General features: G+C 43.1%; 1 protein-coding gene across 3 annotated transcripts in view; it reads right to left on the bottom strand.

Annotated features, from left to right (window-relative positions):
• Positions 1 to 1,876: 1,876 nt before the first annotated feature.
• Positions 1,877 to 17,728, bottom strand: part of EVA1A (eva-1 homolog A, regulator of programmed cell death) — a 208,311-nt gene continuing 192,459 nt past the window's right edge. For all 3 annotated transcript variants that reach the window (XM_030490823.1, XM_030490824.1, XM_030490825.1), the window contains 3 exons: positions 14,492 to 14,656; positions 10,345 to 10,518; positions 1,877 to 3,333 (listed from right to left, as the gene is read on the bottom strand). In XM_030490823.1, coding sequence (XP_030346683.1) covers positions 2,963 to 3,333; positions 10,345 to 10,518; positions 14,492 to 14,656 — 710 coding nt within the window. In that variant the 3' untranslated portion in view covers positions 1,877 to 2,962. The remainder of the gene's footprint in view (positions 3,334 to 10,344; positions 10,519 to 14,491; positions 14,657 to 17,728) is intronic.

Raw genomic sequence — 17,728 nt, 5'->3', positions numbered from 1 at the left:
ATCCAGCTCTTTTATACTCCAGGTGAGTGGGTTTGCTCCTTTTTTTATACAGAATTAAAGACAAACTAACAACTCCTGCCCCATGAATCTTGATTGTTTTTCCCCAGATAAACTATTCAGCACTTATGGGACAAATCCAGAAAGAGTTGCAGAATGACTTAAAATCTTATAGTAGCTCAAAGGATTATATTTTTTCCTTAGTCAAAGCCTTTTTAGAAACGCATGGCCCTGAGACAGAAGGCGCTAGAAGGCACATAAATGTATTGCATGTGCTGCGAAGACAGCGAGTCTACTTTTGTTACATCTTGTTACCTAGGGCAAGGCTGAGCTGGGCTTGTCTGCTCAACTCTGAAAAGCAGTGTGCACAACTTGCTCCTTTATATCACAAATTTCAGCTGGAAGATTTACAGCAGCACTAGCAATGCTAAGGGAGGATTGTTTATCCATTTGTAACTCAGGTTCAGTTGTGATTTACTCTTCAAGCAGATATTTTAATCCTTTGGTTGTATATCAGGTATTCTCAGACTTGCCACACTTACTCTTTTCTCTGGGCAAAGAGTTCATTTGGGAAAATGACATACATAAATCCATTCATCTGTAGCATGTTTAAAATCAGTTTTGCAAGCTATGTCCCAAGACACAGCACTCTAAATCTGAAAACTTGCTGTCCCTTAATCACCAAGGTTGAGAGATTGTATCTTGTTATAGGGGAAAACACATGGCAAACAAAACTGATCCTGCTGACCTCATCCTGTCGTTTTGCTCCTTGACACCCTCAGAGAGCACATTTGACATTCCAGCTAAAGCACTGCATTTGCCGATGCATCCAGCATTTGGGATCTGCTTCTTGCTATGTTTCTAAATATCAGCTGCAAAATTACATCCCAGGTCAATACTGAGTTTTTCCATTTGAACCTTTGTGGGACCAGAACCAGGAGTTGCTCTGCAGCACTAGCACTGCCTTCCCAGGTGCAGCCACTTCTTACCAGACAGCCTCATCTCTGTCATTACCAGTAACACCAGTTGCAGTTACTTAACTTTGCTCTCATCCTGCAAGAGCTGGAAGAAGTGGTTGTGAACACTTCAGATGTAGCTTTCCTCAGTCAGAGAAAGAGCCTCACACTGACCCCAAAGAGTGCCAATAAGGCCCTTGGTGTCAGAGATCTGTCCCACCATGCAGCTGTTTGGCACAGCAGATGAACCCTTGCAACCCCACTCTAACAGCCTCAGTCATCTCGTGGGCAGGTCCACCCACCTCCATCTCTCCTTGAGGCTAGGGGAAAGCTCTGGGCATTCAGAGCTTTTGGTCATTATTTGCTTTGCCAGCATTCATTTAGTGAATTCTTAAGACATAAGTATGCCTAAGTAACAGGGGAGCACATTCCAAATCCTTGCAGGCTACAGCAGCATCATACAGACTTGGAAAACACCAAGTCTTATGACCAAAGTGATATAAACTGGTGCTTGGAAGTGAGTAGGTGGTGATATCCCATGAAATACCGCATGGGACAACTGGAGGAGCACTAAAATATATTTTACCTTTTTCCCATGTGTTTTTGCAGTTCATTTAACGTTTGCTTCTGGCTCAAGTTTGTCCCCTGGGGAAAGACTCAAAGCATGAAATCACTGGGACTCTTTTCCTCGGTGCAGGTAGGCTTTAGAATGGCCCCTTGAGAACCAACACATTGCTCAGTTGCTCCTGTCTATGTGCATGGCAAAAGCAGACTGATGGGCTGCAGCCAAAGAAAAAAGTGCCTCCAGTTTCCTGCATGCAGAAGACATCAGCCCTGATTGCTTTGCAGAGGTGTGCTACTCTTCCAAAGCATCTCCCTTGAGCAACACCTATGCCAAAACTGAAAATGCTAATTCAAAAGCATTGAAGCAAACCAGAGTTTATTTAGCATTTATTACCCATTCTGTTGTCAAATGTGGCTTCTTCTGTCTCCATTTTCCTCTGGTAAACATAGAACTTTTTTATTATTATATTTTTTTTAATAAAATATATAAAACATTGTGCATTGCTATCCATAGGAAAACTGTAGTTTAACAACAAGAAAAAAGAATAAGGCACATCCCTGTGCAGCATCTTCAAATATATATATATATTTAAAACAAAACAAAAAGAAAACCCTTTTCAACCTCTTTGAGGTTGTTAACTTCTCACCAGTCACTGACACATCTCCTATATTACCATAATTTCACTGTTGGAGGTGGGTTGGTTTGTGTTTGACAGGGGCCAGCAGGGAGAACAGACTCAAAAAATAATAGGATTTTATCCCTGAGGTGTCAGTAAAAAACCTAAATGTTCCCATTGAAAGGAAGATGAAAAGACAGCCATAAATAACTGAATACACTATGGCAAACATCCAAGCACCGAGATGATTTCATGATGGAAAAATCCCCCTCCCCCCAATTCCCCAGTTCTTAACAAGTCATATTTGCCATTGGGTTTTAATTAGGTTAATCTCATGGCTTCTGAAGTCACAAGACAATCGGTCGGGATGAACCTCCCATTCCCTTCCCAAATCATCTTTCCAGATTAGTCGTTTTGTTCACAATTCTCCCACAGTCCTCAGGAAAGGGAAACAAAAAAATCCTAAATGAACACCAAATCCTGGATGACTTCTCTCCCCAGCCAAGAAAGGAGTACTCGTACCGCAGCATGCCAAACTCCATGTCCCACATGGGAGGACTGTAATTGTCACCTTCCTGCCTGCTATTAACATATGAAGTTGGCAACCACCTCTGTTAAACCAAGAAAGTGTCCGTGAAGAGGGGTGATTGCAATATGTCAGGGAGAAGGAGATGAGGAAAGCTTTATTGCTGTCCATCCACACTGCTCCAGGTAGCACGCCCGAAAGGAAAAGAGGAGACACCCACGTAATATTCCTTCCCTCCCTCTCCTTCATCTTGTGTGGAGGAGCCCCAGGGTGCAGGGCAGGATGGTTTGACTCCCCATTGCTTAGTAGTAACGGTTGAGGCTCCTGGTGCCTGGGATGTCCGGCTGGCCGTTCATCCAGATCTCCCGGATGATGCGCTCCCGCTCCTCCAGCCGCTGGGCTCGCTCCAGCTCCTCTGCCGAAGTGAAGACGTTCATGTTCAAAGTCCTCTCGAACCTGCGGTGCCTGCGGGCAGACAGGTCCGAAGTGGTGTCCGAATCGTCGTCGGTGTCACTGCTGTCACTGTCACTCTCCCGCTCCCGAGGAGGTTTCTTCGTGGAGGAGCGTTTGCAGTCAGTTCGGCAGGACACCCTTAGCACCAGGGCCAGCAGGGTCAAGACAAGTCCAATGCACACTCCAGAGACAAAATACAGAGCAGCCCGCTCAGGGTTTTCTGAAAGGAGAAAGGAAATGATTGTCGAGAACATCCCTTAAAAGAACAAAATATGCATAGGTCCTCTGTGCACATACCAGCCATGGTCTCTGAAGGGGCAGAGTTTCGAATGGCTGCTTTTACTTCCATGCCCTCCTTTGCCTCTTTCCCCCAGGGAAATCAGGAAGGGGAATTTAAATGGTGGATGTGTTGCCAAGGCATTTGCCCACATGCAGAATGTGGGCTCACTGCAGTTATGTCTTGGAGTTGTATGGAAAGGGAAGGAGCAGCCCGCAGAATTAAATGCTAATTCCAGTGGCTAAGCAAGTGGGGTTGACACCAGGGTACTGCACACCCAGCAGCACCTAACTGCATCTTGCTGTCACATCCATTATCATATACCAGGAATAAAGATGACTACAAAGCTTTATACGCTCTCTGTGCCGTGGCCCAGCTGAAATGGGAAGCCTTGCAGCATGAAAAAATGCATATTATTTATTCATAGATTTCATTTGCTTATCTAAGGCAAGTGTGCTGGCTTTCTGCCCAGACCACCAAAATGCGTATCTGCGCTACACAAGCATAGCTGGAGTCAGTGCACTAACAGGGTAAATCCTGCATAGCCACCTTTCAGAGCTGATAAAACAAGACTCCAAAGGATCCACAATGCCTTTTATAGTAAGCCATCTTGTTTATTCACTACCTTTTTTTGTTGTTGTTTTTGTTTATGGGATTACTTAGAAGTGTAATTATGATAAACATCATTACTGCAATTCCCCTGGGCTGAATCATCTTGGCTCATAGGTATGCTGAATGGGTGAAGGGGAACCAAGCAGAAGTGTCAAGGTCAGCTCTGCTCCACCGCATCTGCTGGGAGTCCTGAGTTCAAGGATGGAGTCAGTTCTTCGGATGAGTCTTATTCTGTTGAACTCAGTGATAGATCTGTAACAATTCCCACCAGCTGAGAGCCTAACATTCATCCTCAAAAGATCTCTGTAACTAAAAGGCTAAGCTCTACCTTTTCTTCCCCTACTGTGCTTTTAGAAACTGCCTTCTCCATCTCATTTCCTCACAGTAAAGGTTGAGAAGATGAACTGAAAACTATTTGGAGATATTAAAAACTAAATAGGACAAGACTCTGCTCTAATTTCAAAGGTAGCTCTGAATTTGAAGTTAGCCATGTTCTGAGTAAGGGGTTGGACCAACTGACCTGTGGAGGCCTCTTCCAGCCCCAATTATTCTTTGATTCTGTGGTCAGAACCCAAACACTGACTTGTGCACTGTTCAAGGCAATGCCTAGTTCAATGCCTGGAGACGTTCATGGAACAGTTACAGAGATTTGTGCTCTTCATTTTCCTCACAATGAATCTCAAAGGTGATTGACAGGCCAAGTTGAAGGAAGATGTTAGGCTAAAGACTGGATAATAAAACATGAGACTGTTGCTAGGGTGGTTGGTGCGGATGGCATGGAGAAAAAATAGGCTGAAGAGAGACTACAAGAAAAAAACAAGAAAAAGAGGAGAAAACTGCAGCAGATGCATTCAACAAGTCCAAAAAAAAAAAAAAAAGAGGATAGAAATGCAGCAGTAGTTGAAAAGTCAAGTGAGACTATAAAGCCAGGGGGTTTAAGCTAAGATATTTTGACAAAAGTGAAACAGCAAAAATCCAAAAGTAAAAGACAAGATACCAGAGCAGGCATGAAGGATATGCCAATGGCTCTTGTAGCAGCCTGGCTGAGTGAAAACCTGGCTCCAATGAAGCTAATGGCAACTCTGAACTCAAGGGGCAGAACTCAGATTAGAACTGCAGCCCTGTTTGTGCAGTAGCAAAGCTGCTGCCCATCTGCGACCTGCAGAGAAGTGGCCTTAATTTCAGAGACTTGAAAACCTGAGGAAACACGGGGTCACTACCCAATAGTGTTTTTACCTCCATGTGCAATATAACTCAAGACAGCAATTGCTAAACTCCCTTTGCAAATAGGTCGAAGGAAGGCTCTGAGACACCCAAAGTGTGGGAAAGTTAGAAGAACAAATGAGCAGGACTGATCCATTTGTACTAAAAGACACTCAGTCCAGTGTGTCTCTGCTCTGCTTGGCTGATAGGATGCCAGGCAGTGTCCTGAGCACCATGTTCCTGCACACACATGGGCTTGATTTGGTTACATTAGTTCCACTGCTCGCTTTTAAAGCTATTCATATAAAAAAAAAAAAAAAAAAAAAATAGATTGGAGCTGAGACATAGACACATGTGGTTTCCCTTCCCCTGTTTTTGTCCGTGTCCTGCCTTTCCTTTCTCCTCCATACTCTTTTTGCTATGCTACTGTATCCAGCTCATGAGCAAGCTGCATCTCAATTGCTACTTAAGCAACTATTTTTCATCCCCTGCTTGTGCTTGTATGTATAGCCCTTCATGCAGTGAGATGGCTGTAATTGAATCTTTGGGCTCCAGTGGCATTTATGAGCTCCTACAGCTACTCTGTCAACATCTGAGACGCTGTCTGGACTTCCTCACTGAGCTGTAACCCTACGTTCAACTACAGTCTTGGCATTTATCATATGCACAATCCACTTGCACAGCAACATCTCTTTTATTCACAGCAGAAAGAGCAACTTAAGCTAAAAACCATGGGCTCTGCTTTTTCTCAGCTGAAGTAGCCAAGTCAGCAATAGCCTAGATATGAGGGTTTGACAGTTGATGAGTGATTTTGAGAGCCTCCCCCATTGCACGTTCTACTTGCAAAGACCAAAAAGGGACATCTTCTTCAGTAAAAACTCGAAAGTGGCTCAAATTCATCATACCAACACTAAAGCTCCTCTTTAAAAGTGTATAGACATCAGTAGCAGGAGTTAACATGATTTTAATATACATTCGTGTGTGTGTGTACACCCATTAAGACATGGATTTTGACCAGTGCAACTTTTTCTTCCGCTGCTGTGGATGACAGCTCCGAGCTGTTTAGTTTTTCTCCTAAATCTCTAGCAGGACTCAGTTGCTGTCAATCTCTTTAGCTGGGCTTACCTTTCCCCTTCCTGATATTTCTCTTTCTGGATTGAGAGCATTGATGAAAATGTCACTGATTCAAGCCTGAATTTAGTCCATGGAGACAAAAGATATATGCTCTTTATAACTCTCTATACAAAAGCCACCATTGTCTAGGTGCTTAAACTGGCCAAAAATTAGAAACACATTTTATTTTGTTTTTCCAACCAAACCAGCCGCAATTACGGAGCCCGTTTCCTGAGGGCTAACAATCTGCTGGGAGCATCAGCCCAGACTGCCATTAATTCCCCAGGAAATGCCCCAGGCCAAGGTTGTTATTGCTATTATAATAAATTGTTTCAATAAATAAAAAACAATCTAGGCATTAACGTTGCTGGCTTCCTGTGATAGCTTCATACATTCAGAAACCTCAGTGGGGAGGAAAATTTCAGAGGGCCCCAGTAAAAGGTTCAGCATTAAGCATGGCTAGACAAACAGTAGGAGCAATATCTTCCAGGGGATTTACAGTTAGCCCCACAGGCTGCTGAAATCCCCTGGTAGAACAGAGGAAGCTCTCCAGGAGCCCCTTATTAAGGCTCAGGCCAAGCAGTCTAAAAGTTGGAATGATCTCCCCCGGGTTGCTTTTTTGGAAGCCCCTTGTTATTAACTTGGCACAAAGCTTTGCTTGTGGAAGAAGAATAAAATAGGGATTTTGTTGAGATTTCATTCCAACTACTTCAGCCCGAATGCAACAACAAAACTTGAGTAAGTCCCCTGTCCAAAAGGAGGCACTGGAAATGCTCTGATACAGTTTGAATGTTTAATATTTATACAACCACGAGGGACGGTTCTGGTTTTGCTGGTAGACTGTGACTGCTAAGACAGTTCCAGCTGTCATTGAGACTGGTGAAGTCGTTCCAAACACTCAGAGAGGTTTTGGAACAGCTCCATAACAAATAACAGGTCTGAGGTTTGTAGGCAGAGATTGCATCTAATGAAAAACTTTATTCTATAAAGAAAATCAGCTTTCAAATTAAGGGCATCCTTGAGTCTTTTGCAAGACTGAACTAAACATGATACATATTTGTTTGATCAACTGATAAATTCACTCCTCATTGACAGTGTTTGCTTTTTCTCCCTATTTCTGAAGAAATGTTGTTTTCAAGGTTCTGGAAGCTGGGATAAGACTTAACACCTAACTGGCTTCGACTTCTAACCATGACAATACCTGCAAACAGATTTGACAGTGAACACCAAGACTCCTGCAAAGAGGCTTTGCTCCCTGCTGTGCTGTGATTTTTCAGTCCTCAGTTGTCAATAGGAATGTTCCCAACTATTATATGGAAACATCAGCCAAAAGGATGGTGGAAATGAGCAATCTTTTGCTAACATTTGCACTTCTCCTCTCTGTGCACTGCAAGACTGTACTAGTCCAAGTGACCAAGCCTGCAGACTCTTCATCTGCAGCTGCCCACCCAATCCTGCCATTCTGTACAGAAAATGTGAACACCATTGAGAACAGAGGGGATGCCACTGATTCTTGAGTGCTCTCCCCAGGCTAATAGACACTCCACTGCCAGGAGGCAGGAAAAGTAGTAGAGTGGATCATCCTTTCAAGTACGCACTTGACCCATGAAATAGCAAATCCCCTTAGCTTCTTTTTCCGGGAGTCTGAGGGTATGCACCACCCCCCGCCCCAACAGAAAAAACATCTTTATATGTTGCCCCTGCCTGTTTACAGTTGCTGTGGCTTAAGCCACCTTCATGGACCTAAACTCAAGTGAGCACAAAATCTGCAACAGTTCTGCTGCTCAAAAGCTGCAATATGAAGAGGGATGGCTTTGATGTGCTCTAGTTTTATGCAAATGATATTTGTGTCCTGTGACACAGCTTGTCTTTGAACTCATAATCTAAAACCTCTCCATATTCACCTATAACAAAATAAATCATGCCAAGGCCATCCTTTCCACTAAAAGCAGAGGGCTAAATTACACGCAGCACATGAAGATGGTTTAGGGCCTCTGCTGTCTCAATCCATGGGGCAGCCATCAATTATTTTTGAAATAAATAACAAATTGAACATATATATTGAGACTAAAACCTATCCAACAGCCATGGTTAAGCACACTGGAAAACATGAGCAACAAGCTCCTGAACTCTTTACTGGAAACCAAAGTTGTGAGGTCTGAGTTTTACATATTTGACATCCAGAGGATGTGAATACATCACAATGAGACCACACCATGAGAGGGCAAGCAAACCCCACAGCACCAAGACAGTTAAAGCCATTATTATTTGTGCTACAGTAAAATCTAGAAGTTCCTGCCAAGACTGACACCTTGTGAAGGGGATGAATCAAGGCCTTGTGCCCTACAAAATGAATGCAGGGTCGAAGAGTTCTGCTGTGGCCAATGGAAGCAAAGTCCCACTGTCTCAGACCATAAATCCTACAACCTTCTGCTGCCCATTACTGTTCAGATGGGGAAAATAAGATTAACAGCATTTTATTTTATAGTAAGGTTGGGACTGCAGGTATTTTCATGTCACAAATTGACAGCTGTAGGTAAGAGGAGGGAAGAAGTGTGATAGGCAGAAGACTCCTTTAAAGTTTGCTTTTTCTAATCTTTTCTTAGAAAAGCCCATGCAAGAAAAACAAAAAATCCTACTCAGCTAACTCTTGTGAGGAGCACTTTTAATTCCACTTAAGCTGTCTGCTTTTTAAAGGTGTCACAAAAAGATGGATCCTGATGCCACCATTGGACATGTAGAAGGGCAGAACTCTTGATTCACCATTCATAGTCCTTTTAGAAGGACCCCCCCACGAAATGTGTAGAAACACCTTACTAATCTACTCGGTGATTGCAAAGTGCAAAATCCAAGTTGGTTATTTTGAATTCAAATATTTGGCTGTAGTAGCATGGTGATACCTCAGCAAGAACAAGAGCATGGCACCAAGAATGCATTAGTATTTAATGAATTACCAAGACCGAATGGCACACAGACATGAAAAACTAGCTGATAAATATCTAAGTTTTAGCTATACAGACCTCAATACTCCAGAATAGCTTAACTGCATTACAGTGGTATACAGAATTATTAACAGCATGTAGTAATAGAGCAACAAGTAATATTAATGGCAATAAGTATTGAAAGGTAAGAAGGATACAAACCTTTCATTAAACAAATGGAGAACACCCGTAAAAAAAAATTACCACAAACTGTATTTTTTGCCTTGGGAGGCTAGTTAGACAGAAACCAGGACCCTGCCTCTGGGGAAAGCAGCAGAGATTGGCCTAAAATATGCTGAGTTAGTGCATCGGATGATATTCAGCCAGTGCTCCTCCTTTTTTTGGTTTAGGTCCTCCAACTCTGGAGGAAATCCCTACTGTTGTCAAGGTACCTCACGCAATTGTGGGATGGGAAATATTTGCACTGCATCACCTGCTTCTACTGTATTTTTTGGTATCAATCCCAAGCACTCAGCAGGACATGAATCTTCATTTCAACTTTTTAAGTAAATCTTCTTAGAAGACTGCTCCTCTGTTATTTGAAAGATATATGTGGGTGAAAGATAAACTGTGATCCAAAGAAATCTTACTCTAAACTAGATTTACATATACAATTAAGTAGACTCTCAAGTTACTTCATCTTCACACTTCTACTGAAGATAAGCCAAATTCTCTTAAGCAGGGTGCTCTGAGTGCTGCTTATTTTCCAAATTACAGGACAACAAGCTTGCCTCCCTAATGAGCCAGGCTTTGATCTCCAGGAAAACGGAGCATTAAGAATAATACCACATGTAAGATTACATTGTATTTAACTCCAGATGAGAGCAAATACAGTGGAAAGCAGAGCACAATAAACCTTGTTATACACTGTCTGATAAAGCTGCCCTGGTCAGGTCTTTCAAGGGGAATTTGCTGAGAGACAAATGAAAAATATAAACAGTTCAAAGAGGCAGATTTAGCCCTAGGTGACTGTGAAATGTAGGCTCAGTTGAGCGTCTACAAAGAGCTTGAGAGAGCCCAGAGAGATGGCAGACACAAGACCTACCTGTGATAAAGGCATACGCTGCTAGGATGTTGCTGAGCAGTGCCATCTCTGTGCTGACACCCACAGGCTCCATGCTGCTGTTGAGTGCCGGCAGTTGTATCTCATCCACAGGAAGCAGGAATGGGCTGTTGTCTAGAGGGTAGAAGGTGGCTGATCTCCCTTTCTTCTTCTCTGCTTTGAAACAGAAAGAGAATGAGGAACGAGGTACAAGCCCTATCCTGCCCTATCCCCACCAGGTCAGCATCTGCATTCAGAAATGTGGAGCCACTTAACAGCAAGCCTCCCAAATTTGTCCCTTTTTGGGGGTGACTAAACCTTCTCAGGTAGCTTCAGCTGAGCACATACCCTGTCTGCACCCAGGCAGCATCTTCTCTTGCCCGTCTCCTGCTCTTTCATGTCACCACTTAGACACACCCACCTACGCCACAGCAAAAATATAATCAGGTTTCTCTTCTCTTATGTAAATCAAAGGAGCCTTTATCACCAGTGGGTTCAGCTAGGCTTGTAATAAGGACTAGAAAACACAGGCAGAGCCAGCAACCCTCTGCCAGTGTCGTGGTGTAGTGATCCATCCACACCTGGCAAACAGACGTGCTTTCTCTCCAGCCTTTGCAGGGAAGGGCAGACCTAAGTTTATGACTTCCTTCAGAAGCCTGCTCATATTGTGTTTCACCCAGACACCATTTCCTCTTTGGAGAGGTGAGTGAACATGGGTTAATGATTTGATTTTATTTGTTGAAGACTGGAGCTACGGAGGCAGCTAATTCCAGGAGGCTCAAAGAGACCCTTTCAGATCTTATCAATTCACTGCTGAGTGCTCCCTGCACCTTGATCTGCAGGCAGACACCCCCACTAGTCACAAAACACTAATTGTTTTAAACACACGAAAAAGTCAGCGCACAGGATCCAGCTCCATCACCCATGTGATTGTTTAACTGTAGCTATTACAGTTTTAGAGGCTCCCTTCCCTGGGTGTCTGGTTCTGGCCAAAAGCAAGCATCGCACTGTAAAATCAGACTGGCACCTGGCTTCCACTTATCCGCAGGTATTAAATTCAGGGAACTGTCAGATCCATTTCTGATGACGCCATCAGTGCCATGCAAGCAAACGCACTCTGACAGCAGCCACAACACAAAATGGTCTATGTTCACTGGCTCCCTCATCCATGTCGTTTCCCTGCGAACCCAGCAGCACGAGACATCATGTTCAATTTCCAGGAAGCGGCTCAGCCCAGGAAAGCAGCAACAGAAATTGAGGGGTGTCAAACAGGTAATACTGGACGGAGAGCAACTGAGTGCATGAATGTGCACACAGGGAAGCCAACTCCTAATCTGCCTTGGAGGAGAAGCAGCAGGGATGGATGTCCAGGTGTCGCTGTAAGGGATCAGCCTCAAGGAATATGGGCACAGTTGCATCTCTGCCACTGAGTAGCTGCATTGCCTTGGGAAAGCTACATGTTACAAGCTACCGAGGTGTTAATGACTGGCCCTGAAGGAAAGTTTTTAAATATGGTCTCTGGGTGGCAGATCCAAAAGGGAAAAATATCCCAAGAACCTCTTGCCTTAGGAGAACAGAGATCAGTTACATGAATAGAGGCACCAAGGATCAAGGGCACATTCAGCAGGAAATCAATAGCAAAGTTTTGGATAATCTTTTAATTCAGATGTAGGCACCAACATGTCCTCTAATCTTTCCTTTATTCTCCCTATGTGGTAAATCTATGTCTTTACAAATGGTTGGATTTTTCTCTACCACTCTTCCTGCAAAGAAATCCATAGAAACAGAGTAAATTTTTAATTTCTAGAATATGAACCTAAAAACTGGATACTTCACAGCACCTCAAGTAGCACTATGTATCTATACTGAATCCTGTTATTAGTTGGCAGATCCTAGTCATTCAGCTCTCCCTATATCAGACACTTAAGTCTTGATGTATTTGCTCATACACAGACATCTAAGATACACCAGGGTCAGGAGGACATCCATGCAGACAGCAGGTATGGGCAGGGGTGTAGGGGAAACTCTTGCCCTTCTAGGGTAGCATCTAGAAACCAGGTGAACACCTCAGGTCATCTCAAATGCCACATTTATATGAGGGCAACCAAATACTGCCTGAGTTGTCTACATACTGAGATCTGGCTCTAAACTAGTTAATCTAAAATCCCTTTACAATCAATGAAAATGAAGGGCACCACCAGGATATTCTCTCATATGTATTTCATATATCTTATCGTAGAGAGGACTGCTGGGTTAGGTGGCTCCAGGTTCCTGCTAGGCCTTTGAGAGTTTCCTATATTTCTGCATTAAAGTCCAGAGCTGCTAGGATATGAACATGGGGCCTCTGAACCATGCTCTCTCACATGCCCAGTTCTGCAGTGGTGGCAACCCACCTGCCCCTCACTGTCAATACGTTCATGGGAACTCACTAGGATTAAGGTTTGAATTAAATTTGCGGTGGGGTCTTCCATGTGCATGTGCTAGATCAGCCGGGAAAGGCTCAGACAGACACCACTTCTGCTGAATATGGGGCATCCCTTGTAAACCATGCCATGCAATAATGGCATATTTAGGAAACAGAGTAAGGCATAACTCTTCTCATGAGAGATGTAAGAAGAACCTTCCTTTCTTTTTTTTTTATTTCCGACTTATCCAAAGAACAGATGCAATCAAACAAGTTTTTAAATGAATAGTTGTCTGCATACACTATACTCCAGCAAAGAGCACCACAAAACCACAGAACTGGTTTTGTCATCTGCAGGATTGTACAAGCACAGACAAGGAAGACAGAAAATGACTGGAGTTATGCCGGATGGAAAAAACAAACAAACATAATTTCACAAAGGCCATGTGTTGCTACGCTATGCAGTTCCCTGGTCTGCCATTCATTCCAGGATCGTATTAAAAGACATCCCCTTTCCTCCTTGCTACCTTTGAAGACCTTGTCTATGCCTAATCAGTTCACCTACTACTGGTTTTCTCTTCACCACCCTTTCTTAGCCAGTGACCACCCAGTCACTTGAACTGTTTCCCTGTGACTATACACCAAAGCTGAGCAAAATTATTTCAACTAGCAGTAAATTTGCCCAACACCACAGTATAAGCATAGAAGAGGTTATTCATGATACCAAGCTGACTTTATCAAGTAGTTTTAATAAAAGAAATAAAATGGGGAGGGAGATTACAGAAATGTCCAAATATTTCCTTTTGCTACTTTCGAAACATTCTTTCAGCTTTTAATTTCAAAATGACAACTTTGTTTGAAAAGTGGTGCATATTTTAAAAATTAATGAATAAAAAATGTGAAAACTAAACAAAAAGTGCCATTTGTAGAAGTGAAATGTTTAGATGAATGATAATGAGTTCAGGATTTTTTTTTTTTTTTTTTTTGCTTAAAAGAATCACCAGGATCACACAATTCATTTGGGGCTAACTCAAAATTCTTTCCTTGGCAATTTTTCAATAAGGCCTCCAAACTGACAAATCTGTTATTGCCAACTCTTAATTCCCTGTGGATTGACTATCCAAGCTGTGGACTAACTTTGCCAGGAGAGTAGACACAGAGGAGAGGTAGCCCATACCCACCCTTGAGCTGAATCTCTGGGCGCACAGGCTGGGTATTTCAGAAGTAATGTTGTATACTATCTCCGGTGTGTTGGGAAACACAATGCAAAACTACTCATTAACCAAATACATGCTCGCCTGTACTTTTCCTTTATTCGTACACCCCCTCTTCCTCCTACTCACCCATTCCTATAGATAGCTAAGATTTGACTTCATCTCTTGACTTTGCATTTTATTAAAATAGCATCATATTTCAAAGGTGAAAATTTCTCTGTCCCCTATGAGGCAGATCTACTGTCTCTGCCTTTTTTGTTTTTTTCTTTGCCACTGTATTAGACAGGTCTGCAAAGTATTTCTGTGATGAACTTTGACATGCATGGCCATGACTGCTATTTCAAGAAATCCAACATGAGCTTCACAACAGTTTGCTTGAGTCCATCGCTGGTCATGCCTTGAAGTTTCTCTTTCTGCCTGTGACATGGATAGGGTTTGGGAACAATAAAGAAACCCAGATAAGGGGAGACAGAAGGGAACAGTTACCAGAACACAGTTAGGTTTGGGCCAACATTGCAATAGTCATAGCTACCTGGGAGAGCTCGCCCTATGTTGGAAGGAGAGACATCAGAAAGGAACACACCGTCCCTTATAACATTGGGATCAAACACTCTTGGCTGCAGTGGAAAATGTGGCTTCTGAAATCCTTGGTAATTGGTTGGTCTTGGCTGCGTTTCGTGCAGAAGCTTCTTGGGAACTGAAAGAGAGGAGTAAGAAGAGCACAGTTGTTAGAGTGAATTATTTCAGCTGGTCAGAAATAGAATTATCACATTATGCTATGGGCTCAGCTGATGCTTAATTATACCATGTGCAGACCAAACAGACACTCATTTACTACTATGATCAATGGTCTCCAAATGCCAGCACAGAGACACTCAGTGAGAGAATGCTGGAAACTATAAAGTGATTAAGATACTCTTTACTTACAATTAAGCTTTCAGACTAGACTAAGGATCAGACTTGGACATCTTATTTAGACAACAATCTTAGAAATTGAAAAGCCAGGTTTTGACCTCAGCCCTAAGCTTCAGAGCACTCAGCTAGACACCTCTGTTCCTACCACGAAGCAGGTTGTGCAGGATGCCCCATAACAATGGGGACTATCTGGTATGCCTGAATCGCTGCCTCTCTCCAGTCATCAAGTTGCTGGCTTAAGACTACACATCAGAAGTTTCTGTCCACTGCAGATTCACAAAACTGGCCTCTGGAGGATGCTGTTCCCGTGAAATCATAAAGCTTAAATCATCCACCACAGAAGTAAGAAACACCACCTGTAAGAAACCCTCCCCATCCTGTGAGATCCAAAATACACTGTTCCCCATTGTGCTTTAGGCTCCAAGTAAACTGGGAAAGGTCCATCCTGAGAAGGGTGAAGACTCAGTCAGTCCCTACTGCTCTCCATGTTTTGTCAGCCACAGCATTAGCAATACACAAGCGAGATAGGTCAATATGTGACAGTGTGACCATCTATGGGCTCTTCTTTGGACTAAAGCATGCCTTAATAAGAGTATTTTCTCCTCCTTGATGTTGCAAGGCCAGCTCTTCAGCTGTATATCCAGGTAAAAAAATCAAAGTCGTTGTAGCCACCTCAGTCTACACCCACTGAAGGTGAATCCACACAGTAAATTCACTAATTTGCCCTGTAGGGACAAAGCAGCATTTACAGAGCTAAACCAGTTCTCTGCCTTAGCCACAGCCAACACCTGAGGCTATTTCAGAGCAAAGTGCTTTTCCATACAAAGAGAAGACAGACATACACAGGCCATTCTGCTCAGAAACTAGAGGAACAGAAAGATGAAAGACAAAAATAAAGAAATTAGGGTTTCAGAGAAGATATATTTTCCCCATCAGTGACTGTATAGCAATACATGCACAAAAGCACCATTTTGTCCCCGCAGACAACCAAGACTTTAGTGTATTAAAGACACAGACTGTTGAGAACTAGGCACAAGTTTCCTAGACCCACAGAACCCCCAAGAAAAGTTTTCTGGGATGCTAAGATCTCCTTGCTCCAAGCCTAACGGCAACTGCCTCTCTGATCCCAAGAAGGCGGCCACCTCCTAGTGCCTCAGTTTCCCCACTGCTCTCTTGCCAATCGTGCTATCTCTCATCTCCACCCTTCACAGGGGCATGAAGAAGTATAATTAAAAATGCAAAGCACTTTGAGATCCTTGGCACAAGCACGAAGGAAGACTTGGAAAGAGCGCAACTCTGGAACAGAAAGGAAATTCCTGCCTGCCCCCCTGCACCTAATCAGCTACCAAGCTGGAGCATGAGATTTAATCACGCCCATTAAATTTGCCTGCATAACTATAAATATTACTGATGGGTGAAGTGATCCAACCACCTTGTTTACATTGTGTTCAACTTACTGTCTTTGCTGAGGCAAAGAAAATTGTAACTATATTTACTGACTGACCTCCTATATTAGGATGCCAAGAGATCAGCACTGAAGTTCTTGCATTTTTAGTAGAGTCATGCTAGGTCAGGAAACAGACACAAAGCCCCACAGCTTCTGAATATCAAAGAGCTGGCACAGCAATTTCTAGTGAAACCTGAATTGGCAACTGTCCTCTGATAGGAAGGCAGCAAAAGAAACACATCCCCTGTTAGGAACTAGACAGAAGCAAGGGAGATACCTTTGCCAGAGAAATATGAGAAAGTCTGAGGAGGAAGTGGGTAGAACAGAGATTACCCTGCAAATCACACTGTCACAGAGAACTGCAATTCTAGGTGCCTAATCTGAGGCACCCGAAGGGACCCGATAGCCAGAGGGCATAGGGCTTTGCACCCTCCAAAAGTAAAGGTCCCTTTGCTCTATCTCAGGCTGAGGACCTGAAAGGCATTTAAAACACACAGGTCAGTTCTCCCTTACGCACTTTTCATCCAAACTGCATCCCAGTAACATGTTGATATGCATACAGTGAAGAAAAGGAAGCAAAAGGAACACAGAGACAATCTTTGTAGCTAATTTTGATTAGTCTTTTATGTTTCAGACTGACTCTTCTTCATAAACATCTCATTTCACCTCCTAATATGCATGTCCATCTCTGAGGCAAAAAACACAGGCTGGGTAGACCCACACCTTTCTTCGAAAAGGTGACACCCCCACCACCTTCATAGAGACTATTTATTGTCACAGAACCTGAATGGGGCACGGTTGTGACATTATCCCTTTGGGATGGCTGAGGAAGTAAGATGACTACCAAGCAGGCACCTAGTGCCTAAAAACACTGGTGGCTCAAGCGTGTGCTTAACAACCGCGATTAGCACACACTTTGGTACTTTCAAAAATCCTGAGGTGCCTGACTTCACTTCAGCAACTAAACCCCTTTAAAACTCTGGAAGCACCTTAATGCAACACAGGATGTCTACAGCACATGAACGTAGGACTTTTCCATTTCAAGGGACCATTTTTCTTTGTGGACTGCATAAACATCTTGAGCACATTTTGCCAGGAAAGGCCTATCTTGGCAAACGGTAAATAGAGTAACAGCATGCAGCAAGTCTGTTCTTTTTCTAGTTTATACAACGCTAAACCAATACATGGCTTAGATGGCTTGATTTAGAAAGAATGTGAAATGGAAAGCCCTTCTTAAGTGCAAGACGTCTCACAATTTCCAGTTAGCTTCTGTGTGGCAGCCAATTCCACAAGAAAGATTAAACATCTGGTTCCTTTGAAATACCCTCCTTAAATTCTCCAGAGGGGAGTGCATCTGACACAAAGCATGGCATGAACTGAAGCAGGGTGTCAAGAAAAGTTATTTAT

Source organism: Strigops habroptila, chromosome 6 (assembly GCF_004027225.2).
Source record: "Strigops habroptila isolate Jane chromosome 6, bStrHab1.2.pri, whole genome shotgun sequence".
NCBI classification, from domain to species: Eukaryota; Metazoa; Chordata; class Aves; order Psittaciformes; family Psittacidae; genus Strigops; species Strigops habroptila.
Note: the sequence above shows the minus strand (reverse complement) of the source record. Positions and strands in the feature narration are given on the sequence as shown.